Source organism: Crocodylus siamensis, unplaced genomic scaffold, assembly GCF_052110815.1.
Source record: "Crocodylus siamensis isolate JL-2025a unplaced genomic scaffold, ASM5211081v1 HiC_scaffold_130, whole genome shotgun sequence".
Taxonomy (NCBI): Eukaryota; Metazoa; Chordata; order Crocodylia; family Crocodylidae; genus Crocodylus; species Crocodylus siamensis.
The window spans coordinates 41,704-53,581 of NW_028324540.1; the positions used below are offsets into that span (position 1 = coordinate 41,704).

Sequence of the window (11,878 nt, forward strand, 5' to 3'; positions counted from 1 at the left end):
TGGCTGGTGGGAGCGCTCGGTGCTGCACTGTCCTTCCCCTGAGAGCGTTTTGCCCAAGGCTGTTGCATGCATAGTCCGTGCCTGGCTCAGGGACCAAGGTGGCACGACGTGGCACCCGTGCACCTCAGTGGCCGTGTTGTGTTCACCCAGCCCAATGCCCGGCATGTCGCCTTGTGTCTTCCAGTGGCCAACAAGTGGATTCACGAACACGGGCAGGAGTTTCGGCGGCCGTGCGGCGCCCACCCCGAGGACTGAGCGCTCAGCCACGCTCCGTTGTGGGCACTGGAGACCCGGGGATGCGGGGGGGAGTCGTGCCACCCAGTCCTGGAGCAGAGACCCAGCAAGGCCGCGTGGCCTGCTGCCACGGCACGTCTCAGCAGGGCTTCCTCCACCCAGGCTGAGTCTGAGGATGGAGGGGAGGGGGAATGGACAAAAGTGCTTGGAAGGAGAGCGCGGTGGGGGTCTCGTCGGCAGCCCCCCTGAGCTATTCCCGGAAAGCCAGGCGGGCAGAGTCACTCGGCTGGCAGGAGCCGGCAGCTCTGCGCTGCGCAGAGAGGAGTAGCCAGGGGCAGATTCTGGCAGGGCCAAACCAGGCCAGATCCTGATCTCGGTTACGCCAGTTCCCTGACATGATGTTTTCGCTGCCCGAGTTACTCCGGGTGCTATTTAAAGCAGCGTACGGCTTACGAGCTAGAAATAAAGCAAAGGAGATTGAAACCCTACAGCAGGGAAATAGCGCGAGGGGCCCGGGCTCCGGCTGAAGCCGCGGCTGCACGGGGAAACGCGTGCTGGGGGAGCAGTGGTGCGCTGGCCTGCTTCTGCCTCCAACCCATTCTTGGCCGGTGGGGCCCGGGGGGGACAGGAGCCAGCCAAAAAGGAGGTAGTTCCTGGTCATCTCAGCAGAGCTTGGGAGCCCCAACGCTTTGTGCCGGAGCTGCTTCGGCAGGAGCAGATCGTCCCTCCTTAGACCCCTTGTGCTGGCACCTTCGAGCGCCTTGTGCTACCTCCACAGGCCGCATGCAGGGCTGGTGTGTGCGTGTGCGTGTGCGTGTACGCACACGCTCCCCTGCCAGGGGCTCCCTGCCTTGCCCCAGAGGACGGGGCAATGCAGGGAGCCCAGGGCAGGGGACTGAGGGCTGCTCCCAAGCAGCCTCGCCCGGTGGGTGCTGGAAGTGGGAGCAACGCACTTTGGGGGAGAAGGTGGGCCCCTTGGAGGGGCTGGGAAGTGAAGCAGTGGCCAGCCTCCCCCTGGCACCATTCGCGTGCGTGTCTGCCCAAGAAAGCATTCGCCGCAGCGGTGTTATTTCACTGGTGCATCTGGCCAGTGACATAACACCAAGGAAGTCTCCCTGCCCTGTAAGATGTGCTGTGCCAGACCTGACCCCTGCAGAGGGTGCAGGGCAGGTCAAGGCAGAGTCATCCTGCAGAGGGCCCAGGTGAAGCCTCACCTGGAGTCCTGTGCCCAGTTTTGGGCCACGGGCATCAAAAAAGACATAGACTCACTAATTCTGCACATCCCTGGGTGCGTCTCTGTGTCCGCCTGTCACCTCTGCCCCTTACCTCCATGTGAAAGTCCAGGGGAGGTTCACCTGTTACATCTGGATGGTCCTCAGTTCACAGGAAAGCTACTGAACGAGGGATCGGGTGTCCCCTAGAGAACCAGTCTGCCCAGCAAGGCTGGTGGCAGAGGGAACGGATCGCCCGGCAGAGAACGCCGATCCTCCGGTGAAGCCGGCCAGGGCAAAGGGACCAGGAGGTTATAAGGGGCGGATGGTCTCACGAGCCGTCTTAGGCACAAGGGACCAGAAGCATCTTGCTCAGAGAAGACATCTCCAAGAGGCCAGGGGCTCCTAGGCTCTGATGTGAGCCCAAAGAAGACCCAAACACAGTGAAGAAGCTAAAACAGGGAACTGAGTCGTGAAACGCAGGGTTTTGCCTGGATCCGTGTAGTTCCTGAGCTAAGGCAGAGAGCGGTCAGCCTCTGTTACATACATCACCTATCCCCCGAGTGCCTGCTTGGCTGGGGGCCTGAGGAGGGGTCTGCCTCCAGGACTGGACCGCCTCAGGGGTTGCACTGACCCCGGGCCCGCGTGCAAGGGGTAGCAGGCAGCGCCCAGAGAGGCCGAGGACCGTGCCGGAGCCAGCCCTGGCCCAGGGAAGTTGAGTGCATGGGGGTGGTATGTTATGATGTTGCCTGAAGATTGTCCAGCCAGCGGTGGGAGGGAGTTTAGCAGGGCTGGGACAAAGGGTCTGCCTAATCTGAGGTTGTTACAACCACGCGTTGCCTCGCTCGGAGGCGCTTACTTGACCCTAACTGCTCCAAAGAGCCCGTGCCGCCATTGTAGGGTAGTTCTCTAAAAACGTCGGCTCGGCCAAAAGCGCCGAGCGACCAAAAAAGCCAGTACAAGGTTGGGCACCATGAAGAAGGGAATGGGAAACAAAAGAGGTGTCACGGCAGGGGGAGCAGAGGGAACTGGAAAGCCCCTCCCGGTATCACCCCCCACCCCCACCCCGGGATCTCTCCGTGCGAACGGAAGGACAGGGCTTGACGGAAATGAGGTGATGCTGCTTTTAATTGCGATGGCTTTTCTGGGGTCCCAGAGATCAAGGTCGGTCTGTGCTCAGAGCCGCACAAATGCAGACGAAACACAGACTCTGCGCCGGCGCGGTTCAGCGGGCACCGATGTAGCCCCTCTGCTTCCAACGCTTGCAGCCGGCAGGGGCTCAGCAAGGGCTGGGCAGAGCAGCAACGTTGAACGCTGCTCCCGTCGAAGGCAGTGATGTCCAACAGGTAGGCCACGCACCTGTGTTCGGACATCTCCCTGGACCTGCTCGGTGAGGTCACGTTAGCCCTCCGCGCCTCCTTTCCAACCTTTCATCTTACGGCTTGTAAACCCTTCAGGCCTGGAGCTGTCTGTGTATGCGCAGCACCTAGCGCAAGGACGCGTCCCCTAGGCATGGCTGCAGTACAGCGGTATCCTGTTCCCATTAGTAAGGGCTCTGGGAGCGCAGCGCGGCCGCTGGGCCGGAAGGCTGAACGGTGCAGATTCATCCCTTCGGCTTCGAGCAGCCTGGCAGCCGGCACGGGGCTGGCTCCTTGCCACGCCGCTCCGTCCGCAATGCAACTGCAGAGAGCGGGGCAGACAGGAGTTCATCCCGCAGGGGCTCGGGGTGGACCAGGCTGCGCGGGACTCGGCGCACCGGCTGGTCCTGAGCTGCCTGCCTCAAAGAGGGCGCCTTGCCTCAGACTGACAGCAGCAATGCAGCCGCGTTTGGGATGCTGGCTGCCTCTTGCTGCTGGTTTTTTGCTCTGGAGCCTCCCCCTCCCCCCCAGCATTTTTCATCAAACCTTCCTGGCACTTTGCAGTTAAAAGACAGCCTGGGATTGGGGATGAGCAGATGGTTGTGCTGGGGTTTCCAGCAAAAATGGGGCCGGAAGAAAAGGAGCTGTTGGGGATTTTGGAGCGAGGAACACAGCAGGCCAAAGGAGACGGCTTTCTAGGCAGGGTCCAAGATCCCCCACCCCCTACACAGATCCAGGCAAAACCCTACCTTCGTAACCCAGTTCCCTGTCTCAGTGTCTGCACGGTGCGTGGCCCCACCGGGTGACAGCTGGAATCAGCGGGACCCGGGGATGCTGCCAAGGGCCCATCCGGCTCCTGCTGCCCAGGTCCAGGTCCCTTTGCCTCTTCCTCATCCCCCACACATCAGTCCTGCAGGCTCCCTCGGGGGGGGGACCCGTCTTGCGGTGACCGTGGCCGACCTAGTCACCGATCGGCGCTCTTCTGGGAGCTGGGGGTGGGGCCGGCTTTGCCTTCACCTTGGGTGTTGGGATTTTGCGTTTGGTCCCTGCTGATGGACGGTACCAGCCCAAGCATCCATCCAGCGGTGCACAGTGAGCGTGCCTGGCAGGGGGAAGAACAAGATCGAGGGTCACTGTCCATCCGGCTGCTCCTCTCCAGGGCTATGGGGGACCCCCCTCAGGGCTATAATGCCCCCCCACACACACACCTTCTGTCTACTTCTCATGTGCCGGGAGCTGTGGGAGGCCACAATGCAGCCTGTTGTGGGCACCTTTCCCTGCGAGCCAGGTGCCCCTGGGGATGGGTTGGATGGATATCGTTAAGACGTCTCTGTCTGGTCTCATGCCACCGCTCCTAATCGTTACCCTGGCCTTAAACGGCCCCACCCCAGCTACGGACACATGCCCCCGCCTCAGCTAATGCCAGCAGCGTCTGCAGCCCGGCTGCCCGCCACGCTTGTTCTCTCTCCCGCCTGCGCTGGGCTGAGCCTGGCTCCTGATATGCATGTGCTGCCAGCCAGGCCAGCAAAGGAGAAGCCAAGAGCCAGCCCCAGTCCCCCGCGGGGAGAGCCAGCGGGTGCAGCACCGCTATTGTGGGCAGTGACATACCCAGACTCCCGACAGCCCCGGGCGAACTTTTAGTATTGGGCCAGAGATCACGATAATAATAATCGAACAATGTGAAAAAAATTACCATTGTTCAGGCCCTCTTTCTGCCCAGCCGCCCGGTTTGCCCATGCCTGGCACCCTTGCACAGGTCAGCGGCTGCTCCTGCCCAGCCCTGGCAAGGGAGCGTTCGGCACAGCTCAGACCGGGCCAAAACTGAGGTAGGCTGCACGTTTCTTCACCTGCTGCCCCAGACCCCATCCACCTCCCCGGGTGTACACCGTCTTCCTCCTTCGGCAACGCGAGGGCACAGAGTTCCCTCCACCTGTTTCAGCCCACGAGTCCTGTCGGCGGGCGGCGAAGTGCCGGTGAGCCAAGCCCAGCTGGAGCAGCAAACAGCGTCGGGTTTGGGCCTGCACGTGGGACGCCTGCCAAAGGGTTTGGGAGCATCTGTATCCCCAGGCGGGGGTGGAGGATGCTTGCTGGTAGCAGGGCCACACGCGGTTCCTGAACTACTCACGGATTTGGAGTTGATTTAGCTGGATCTGCCTTCTCTCCTGTGTGCCAGCACTGCAGGGACAGACGCCGTCTTGCAGGTCAATGGGGGACTGATCCGGAGCCCTCCAGAGCTAAAGGCCCAAGCCGTTTCAACCAAAGCTCACAGGTGACGGCTTGCAGGTCGGCACAGCTCGCGGGAGCCCGTAACTGGTGCTCACCAAAGAGTTATGCTGGCTGATGTCTGCCTTGGGATCACTGCTGGGCTGGCTCTGAGACTGGACAGGACTCAGTGCTACCATGACACAGAGCAAGAGCTTTGAATGAGCACGTGGCATCACGGCCCCTTGGTTAAAAACCGCCGCCCAGCAGAGAGACGAGGCTGGACACAGCCCCTGGGCATCGCTGCAACCAGTGATAGCCCTGGAGCAAGCAGCGGAGGAGGGCTCAGCTCCTGCCTGGGCATCAACCAGCACGTTGTCCAGTCTCAGCACCGTAACATCAGCGGCAGTAGCTGCTCCAGGGCCCAGCTATGATCAGCGCCCTGCTGTGCCGGGTGCTGTGTCTGCACGCAGGGAGCAACAGGGCCTGCCTTAAAGCACCGAGGGTTCAGGCAGAGAGAGCGGGAGAGGAGCTGGAAATAGGGGACATGGCCAAGGGCAACCGGGAGGACAGTGGCAGAGCTCCCATCCCACCCAGAGGGCTGGAGCAGGAGCTGTGTAGTTACCCCTGGTATGGGGGTGGCGGGAGAGGGGGGAGTGCCCTGGCTCAGCCCCTCACCCGAGCTGTGACCAGGCTCAGCCTTTGCCAGGCAGCCTGCACAAAACAGCTTTTCACAGGCGGGCTAGACAGGGGCCCCGTGGGGAAGGGGAGCAGCAAGGAGGCAGCCTGGAGCGAGCAGGGAGACGGGGGATAGAGACGCTCTGTGACGCTTCTCCCCCTGGCCCCGCGCCCGCCTGCAGAGCAGCTCAGAGGCTCCTGTGTGCGCCGAGCTCCCACCGGGCACCACAGACAAGGTCCCTTTCTCTGGCCGGTGCCGAGGCACCTGCGGCCGCGGGGCTGGAAGGCAAAGGAGCCGCCAGCCAGCCGCTGGATCCCCAGCAGCGTGCGGTGACCAGGCACGGAGGCTCCTCACGTCCCCTCCGGCCTGGCTCGCGCAGCCCAGCTCCAGCACGCAGGGGCCAAGGTCGGCAGGTGCATCCCGGCTGCGGGCACCGGGGGTGTCTCGCACTCGCGGCCCGGTCCCCACAGAGGCACGTAGCAACCCCAGCTGCAGCAGTCTCCCGTGGGATCTGCAGGGGCTCAGCCCCTCTGAGCAGCTCGGATGAGATCCTGCTTGAGCCGAGGCCTGGGAAATCCTGACCACACGCACAAAGGAACGATGATCAAAACACACCCAAGGCGGCTCTTTTGCAGCCACTCGTGGGGGAGGCTGGTTGCAAAGGGGACAAGTCCCTGCACTGGTGTTAAAAATGGCAGTTTGTGGGGGCACCCTTCAAGCTAGGCCTGCTGAAGCCTCCGAATGCTGTAAGAGGAACGGAGCCGGGATAGCCCATGCATAAGGACTCTCCCCCCTTTTACACCCACTCTGCGAAAGCCGGGCTGCCAGGTGCTGACCATGCACAGCGACCCAGGGGGCTCCTGCAAACACTAGTGGTCGGAGAAGTGAGCTAGCGGGGTGTAAAGCCTCTGGGGAAGGCTGGTGGGTTTGCTCCTGTGCATGGAGGGCCAGTTTGTACAACACATGGCATTATCATGCCCAGCCTGGAGCACGGATGCTGCAGGTCTCTCCCCTTCCTGTGCCAGATGCAAACTGGGACAGATGTGGAGGTCTCAAGAGCAAAATGCACGAGCTGCGCCAGCAAGAGCTACTAGGTGCTGGTTTGGAGCTCGGTGGCCGGGCTTGGGCCACAAAGGGGAGCCTCTCAGGCCTTGCTTGCCCTGTCCAGAGGCCGGGGTTTGGAACGTGCTGGCCTGGGCCTCCGCCATGGTCCCTCTTCTCCCCGTGCCCCGCTCCCCTGCTAGAGCGTATCCCACAGAGCATCTCGTCCTTGCAACCGCCCTGCTGCCCGCACCTCTGGCCCAGCTGAAACGTTTCACAGCAGCAGCCGTGACCTCGGCAAGGAGATTTCCAGGGGCCACAGTGGATGTGCTGGCCACTTGGAGGGCGAGAGAGGCTGACCAGCATGAAAGCCCCGGCCTTTTGGGATGGCAGCCCTGTGCCAGCAGGCCTGGTTCGTCTCCACGTGGAAGAAAAAAATTGAAGTCAAGGAGAAGCGTCCCCAGCACCAGATCCGGGCTCAGATTCAGGCAGGGCAAGGCCAGAGGGACCGCAGGGAGGAGAGCGGCCTGCAGCCCTGCGAACGGAGATGCAGCCACGCTGGGTCCTGCTCCGCTTGCCCAAACCATCACAAGGGGACACCTTGGAGGAGGCAGCAGGGCAGTCACCACCCCTGCCCTCTCCAAGCTTGAGCCAGGGCTCAGGGCTGCTGCCTGCCCTCGGTCATGTCCCTTCAGCCACCGTTCAAGAGGCAGAGCTCAGCACCAGGCTCTCCTGCCCTATGCCATCACCTGTGCCAGCACAGTCCTTTGCCTTCCTCATTGCACCTGCCCATCGCAGCCGAGATCTGCCAAGCCCTCACGCCGCCCTGGGCTCACCCGGGAGCAGCTCACCTCCCATGCAGAGGCAGGGGCTGCTCTGGGCTCATTCTTGCAGCTCCCACCCTCAACTACACAACACTATTCAAAATTATTTTGGCCTGGTAGGTATTTAGTATAGTATTTCTCCTGCCAGGTCAGTAACAGAATAAAGTTTATTAGAAAATGTTAAGCATCGTAGAACAGAAATCACGAGGCCATATGGGAAATACAGAGATCTGAGCCAAAAGGCCAAGCAGCGCGTTTACCCTCCCACTATGTCCATCAAGCCTTGTATCCAGGCTGGACGCTGAGGGTCGGACCCAGGGAGCAGCTGCTCTTAATGGCAGGCTTTGCTCCGGCACACGAGCTGCTTCCAGTCTTTTCTGCCTTCAGCATCACCACCCTTGGCCCCGAGCAAAGGTCCAGGAGGCCACAGGGAATCAATGGCTATTTTATATGCATCCCAGGTTCAAATCTCACAGGGTTTGTAGCCAAGAAGCCCCTGCAGTGCGAGGTGGCCTGGCTCCCAGCCCGCAACGCCCTACCCCATCCATCCTGAGCGCACCCACAAGCAGGGGAGGCGGCACCCCCCCCCACGGAGACCTCGGATCAGGACTGGAGAAAGGGGGCTGCCTGTTCTGCCCCGTCCCCTGGAGAAGGGTCCCCTAACGAGCTGCTGGGAAAGCTGCACCACGTCTTGCTTTATGCGACAGCCCAAGCCAGGTCAGCTTCCCCACAGATGCTGCAGTGGGGTTGCAGGCTGGATCTGTGCAGCGAGAAGCTCCCTTCTCACAGGGGACTCGGCAGCAGCATGGCGGAGCTGGGATAATGTTGTTTTTGATGCCTAGACACTTTTCAGGGCAAACACCCAACATCACTCGCAACAGACCCCTGCCATCCCCCAAGCCCTGGGGTTTGGTCGGATGGGGCTGCTGCCCAGGGCAGCCCTGGGCAAGCTCCCTGCATGCTCCGGCTGACAGCTTTTCCTGGTGGGCGCACATGGCTCTAAAGTTTCCCAGGCCTTTGATCACTCAGGACGGGGTGACACACTGGACCAACCTGGAGACATGGTCATCTGTAGACCCCGGGCAGCAGCCGAATAACCTACAAAGGCCCAAATGCAGTGATAAACCTTCCCCCTTCCAGCAGATGGAGATGGCCATGAGAATATGTGCGGGTAGCAGCTGCGCCTGACTAGACAGGAGCTGGCAGGGCCAAATTCTGCCCTTGCCCTCGGTCAAGTGCCCTGAAGGCAGGCCGTGAGCGTAGGGAGCTCCAGGAAGGGTTGAACTCTCCCTACAGATCAGTCTGGACCCTAGAGCGCCACAGCTACAGACCTGAAGAGCGAAGCACTGGCTGTTGCCAGGATTGCTGTGTATCTTGGCTAATAGTGACTATGGGGAAGGGTGACGTGGCCTCAGGTTGGAAGGGCAATTCCAAGCTGGCCTACTACATATTTCTATTCAGACAGGTATCAGAGCAATGCCACACGCAAAGAGCACAGCTGCACAGTGCCCTGGATGGCAGGTAAATTTATACGAGTCAGATGCCCGACAGGGCAGTCTTAAAAGGGTGCTGGTCCTACACCCATACCTACTCTCATTGGAGTCTGACGGTACTTTCAGTCCACATGAACCTGACTCTTCCAAGTCACTTGTCAGAAAGGATGCAAGCTAAATCAGGGGTGGTGTTGGTCCTCCAGTCCCTTCCCACAATCCCCTGGGATGATCTCTTGTTTACCGTGAGAGGATGGAGGCAGCTCACCTTACGGCAGCACAAAGGATGCGGCTCCAGCCGTCTTAGCAATACGTATAGGCAACAAGCATCCCGAGTGACGACATCGCACACAAGCGCTCCTAGGAGCTGCTCACTCGGAAAGGAGGACATGCCCGGAACCGCAGAAGTCACTCGCACGGGGTCCAGCCTGGGTCCCCTGGTAGCGGGGGACTAGTAACTCTGGCCTTTCTTCATTGTGTATAATCTTAGTGTCCGCTGCTAGGTCCAGCAAGCACGTTTCACCTTCCCAAGTCCAGACTTCATCCTTGTGCGCCCGCACCAGCAAGCAGCAGAATTCAGGGCTGTTCTTTGCTCCCCCGCTGCAATCAGGCTCTCAGCACCTCGCCCTTACCTGTGAAATGGGCTTGCCACTTAGCAGCCTGAGCTCAGCACCGCTCGTGATCGCTTGGACCGGAGGCGGGAGACAGACCAGTCAACATACCGCAGCCCGGGGTTATCAACAGCCAGAGAGCCATGTTTATTACTTTCAGATGTTTCTATACAGGCGGCATGAACAATCGGGGGGGGAAGGGGAGCACAAATTATGCAGAAAATCGATTTCCCTCCCAGACGCATCCCTGCCCCACCGGATCCTGGAGAGCGAAGGAAACTCAGAACATCGGAGAACACAAGAGACGCCCAGGGGTCACGGAGAAAAGATCCAGCAGGTTGGTTACGAGCCACGAGAGGCTGTGCACAGGGGAACGTCCGCTGCCTCTGCGGCTCTGGACACGGAGACGAAAATCCCACGGCTCGACGGAAAGGAGGAGGTGGTGCCTGAGGGCTTTTCACAAATGCTTTATTGTTGGTACACCGGAGGAATGGACACCGAACAAGATCCTAACAGAACAAAGCTGGTACAGGGACAAAGAGGGTGCCGAGCACAGCCTCAGGGGAAATCAGTAGATATATACACGGTTTCCTTTTCAAATTACAGTACGTGATAAGAGGGCAGAGATCTACCCCTACTGTCAACCGCATGCACTTGACACTCGGGTTCATCAGAGGAGCCACGAGCTAAGTGTCCCGCAGGCTGGGGGGCTACACATGCCGTGTAAACCGTGCTGGGGAACAGCGAACAGCTCAGACCAGGCGGGAGGCCCCACCGAGAGAGGCAGCTTGGTGCGCAGAAGAGGGGCACCCGGCTCAGGGAGATGGATGGGGTAGGCGATGGCAAGGCCAAGAGGTCACAATCATCCCTGACAAACCGATGCTCATTTTGGCCTTATGTGAAGCAAATACCAAAGTGCCAGATCATCGGGAGTGCTCAGAGCCACCTGAACACTATGGGGAGGGTGTTCAGGGTTCGATGCTTTTGAGAATCTGCAGCCCCCCCCACCCCCAGAGCTTTTTGATTCACATTAGAAACAGTGTAAGGCAACAGCGGCCCAGAGCAAGAAGCAATGTGCTGATCGAAGTCAGCCTGTGGGCAGGATTCAGCACGTGCACTGGTTCAATTCTTTTCCACCCCTGAATTCACTTGGTGCTTTCCTCTGATCTCTAAAAGCATCTATTTAAAGCCACAGGAGCGGTGATGTCACCAGAGGATGTGCTCACTGCTCGCACCAATGAACCAGAACAGCCTCAAATGGCAACTCCTGATCTTGCTGCTCTGCTCCGGGGTGTCAAAAACATGCGGACTAGCACAGGGACAAGCATTCCCCATCCTGCCAGGATACTGTGCTCCAATGCCACCCTGGGGTGACCCAGAAGGGGGTGAGGGGGCAAATTATTCTGTAATACCCCGGTTCAACTCTTAGCCCAACTACTGAGGTTCTCAACTTGATGCAGGAAGGACAAAGAACTGGGTCAGTTCCCAGGGGCCAAACAGAGAGCAGACAGCAGCAATTTCGCTGCCGCTAACACAGGCATCATTGGTAAAACCGGGAGGGTTGGCAGGGTTGGCACCCCTGAGCCAGCCCCTTAGCTTTCCAAGTTGAGCTCAGCTTTGCAAAGCAAAAGCAAATGCAAACCTGCTGTGGCTAGAGCTCATCTGGGTGCATGTGTCCAGTGAGGCATGTGGAGTTTGCTACAGGTCCAGAAAATCAGTGGCAGCGTTAACTGCTGCTGCGCCTGGAGCCATGGCAATTACTGCTGCCAATATTCCCCAAACAGGCCACACTTAAGGCAAGTCCGACCTGCTTTGCGGGTTCTCCTGCTAGCAGTTTGCATGGTCAGTGCATGCCGCTGTGCTCTAGATCTGCACTGTGGCACTTGATTCTTACAAAAGCCGCCCAGAACAGTACAATGGACAGGAACATTTGAGCTGGCTCAGGTCTGATCCCCTTCCACAGTGTCTAAGTGGGTGATCAGGCCAGGTTGAGTGGAAAAGGCAGAGACAAGCCTTGAACAGAAGAGCAAGCATCATACGGCAACGCAATTCAATGAGCAACAAACAACATCAATGGGAGGTTCAGCTTTCATAAAACGCCAGTATTTCCAAACGCCAGATTAAAGTGACTGCTGTACATTGTACAAGTGAGCTCCATTGAGCTCTGTATTCTCAGGAACAAAACAAAACTGCACCTTTCTGCAAGAGCAGGAGGACTTGTTTAATCG

The 11,878-nt window shown here is 59.4% G+C and overlaps 1 protein-coding gene across 1 annotated transcript in view; it reads left to right on the forward strand.

Annotated features, from left to right (window-relative positions):
* P4HA3 (prolyl 4-hydroxylase subunit alpha 3) overlaps nucleotides 1–8,426 on the forward strand; it is a 35,254-nt gene extending 26,828 nt beyond the window's left edge. The window contains exon 13 of the mRNA XM_090030302.1: nucleotides 185–8,426. Coding sequence (XP_089886428.1) covers nucleotides 185–255 — 71 coding nt within the window. The 3' untranslated portion in view covers nucleotides 256–8,426. The remainder of the gene's footprint in view (nucleotides 1–184) is intronic.
* Nucleotides 8,427–11,878: the final 3,452 nt, after the last annotated feature.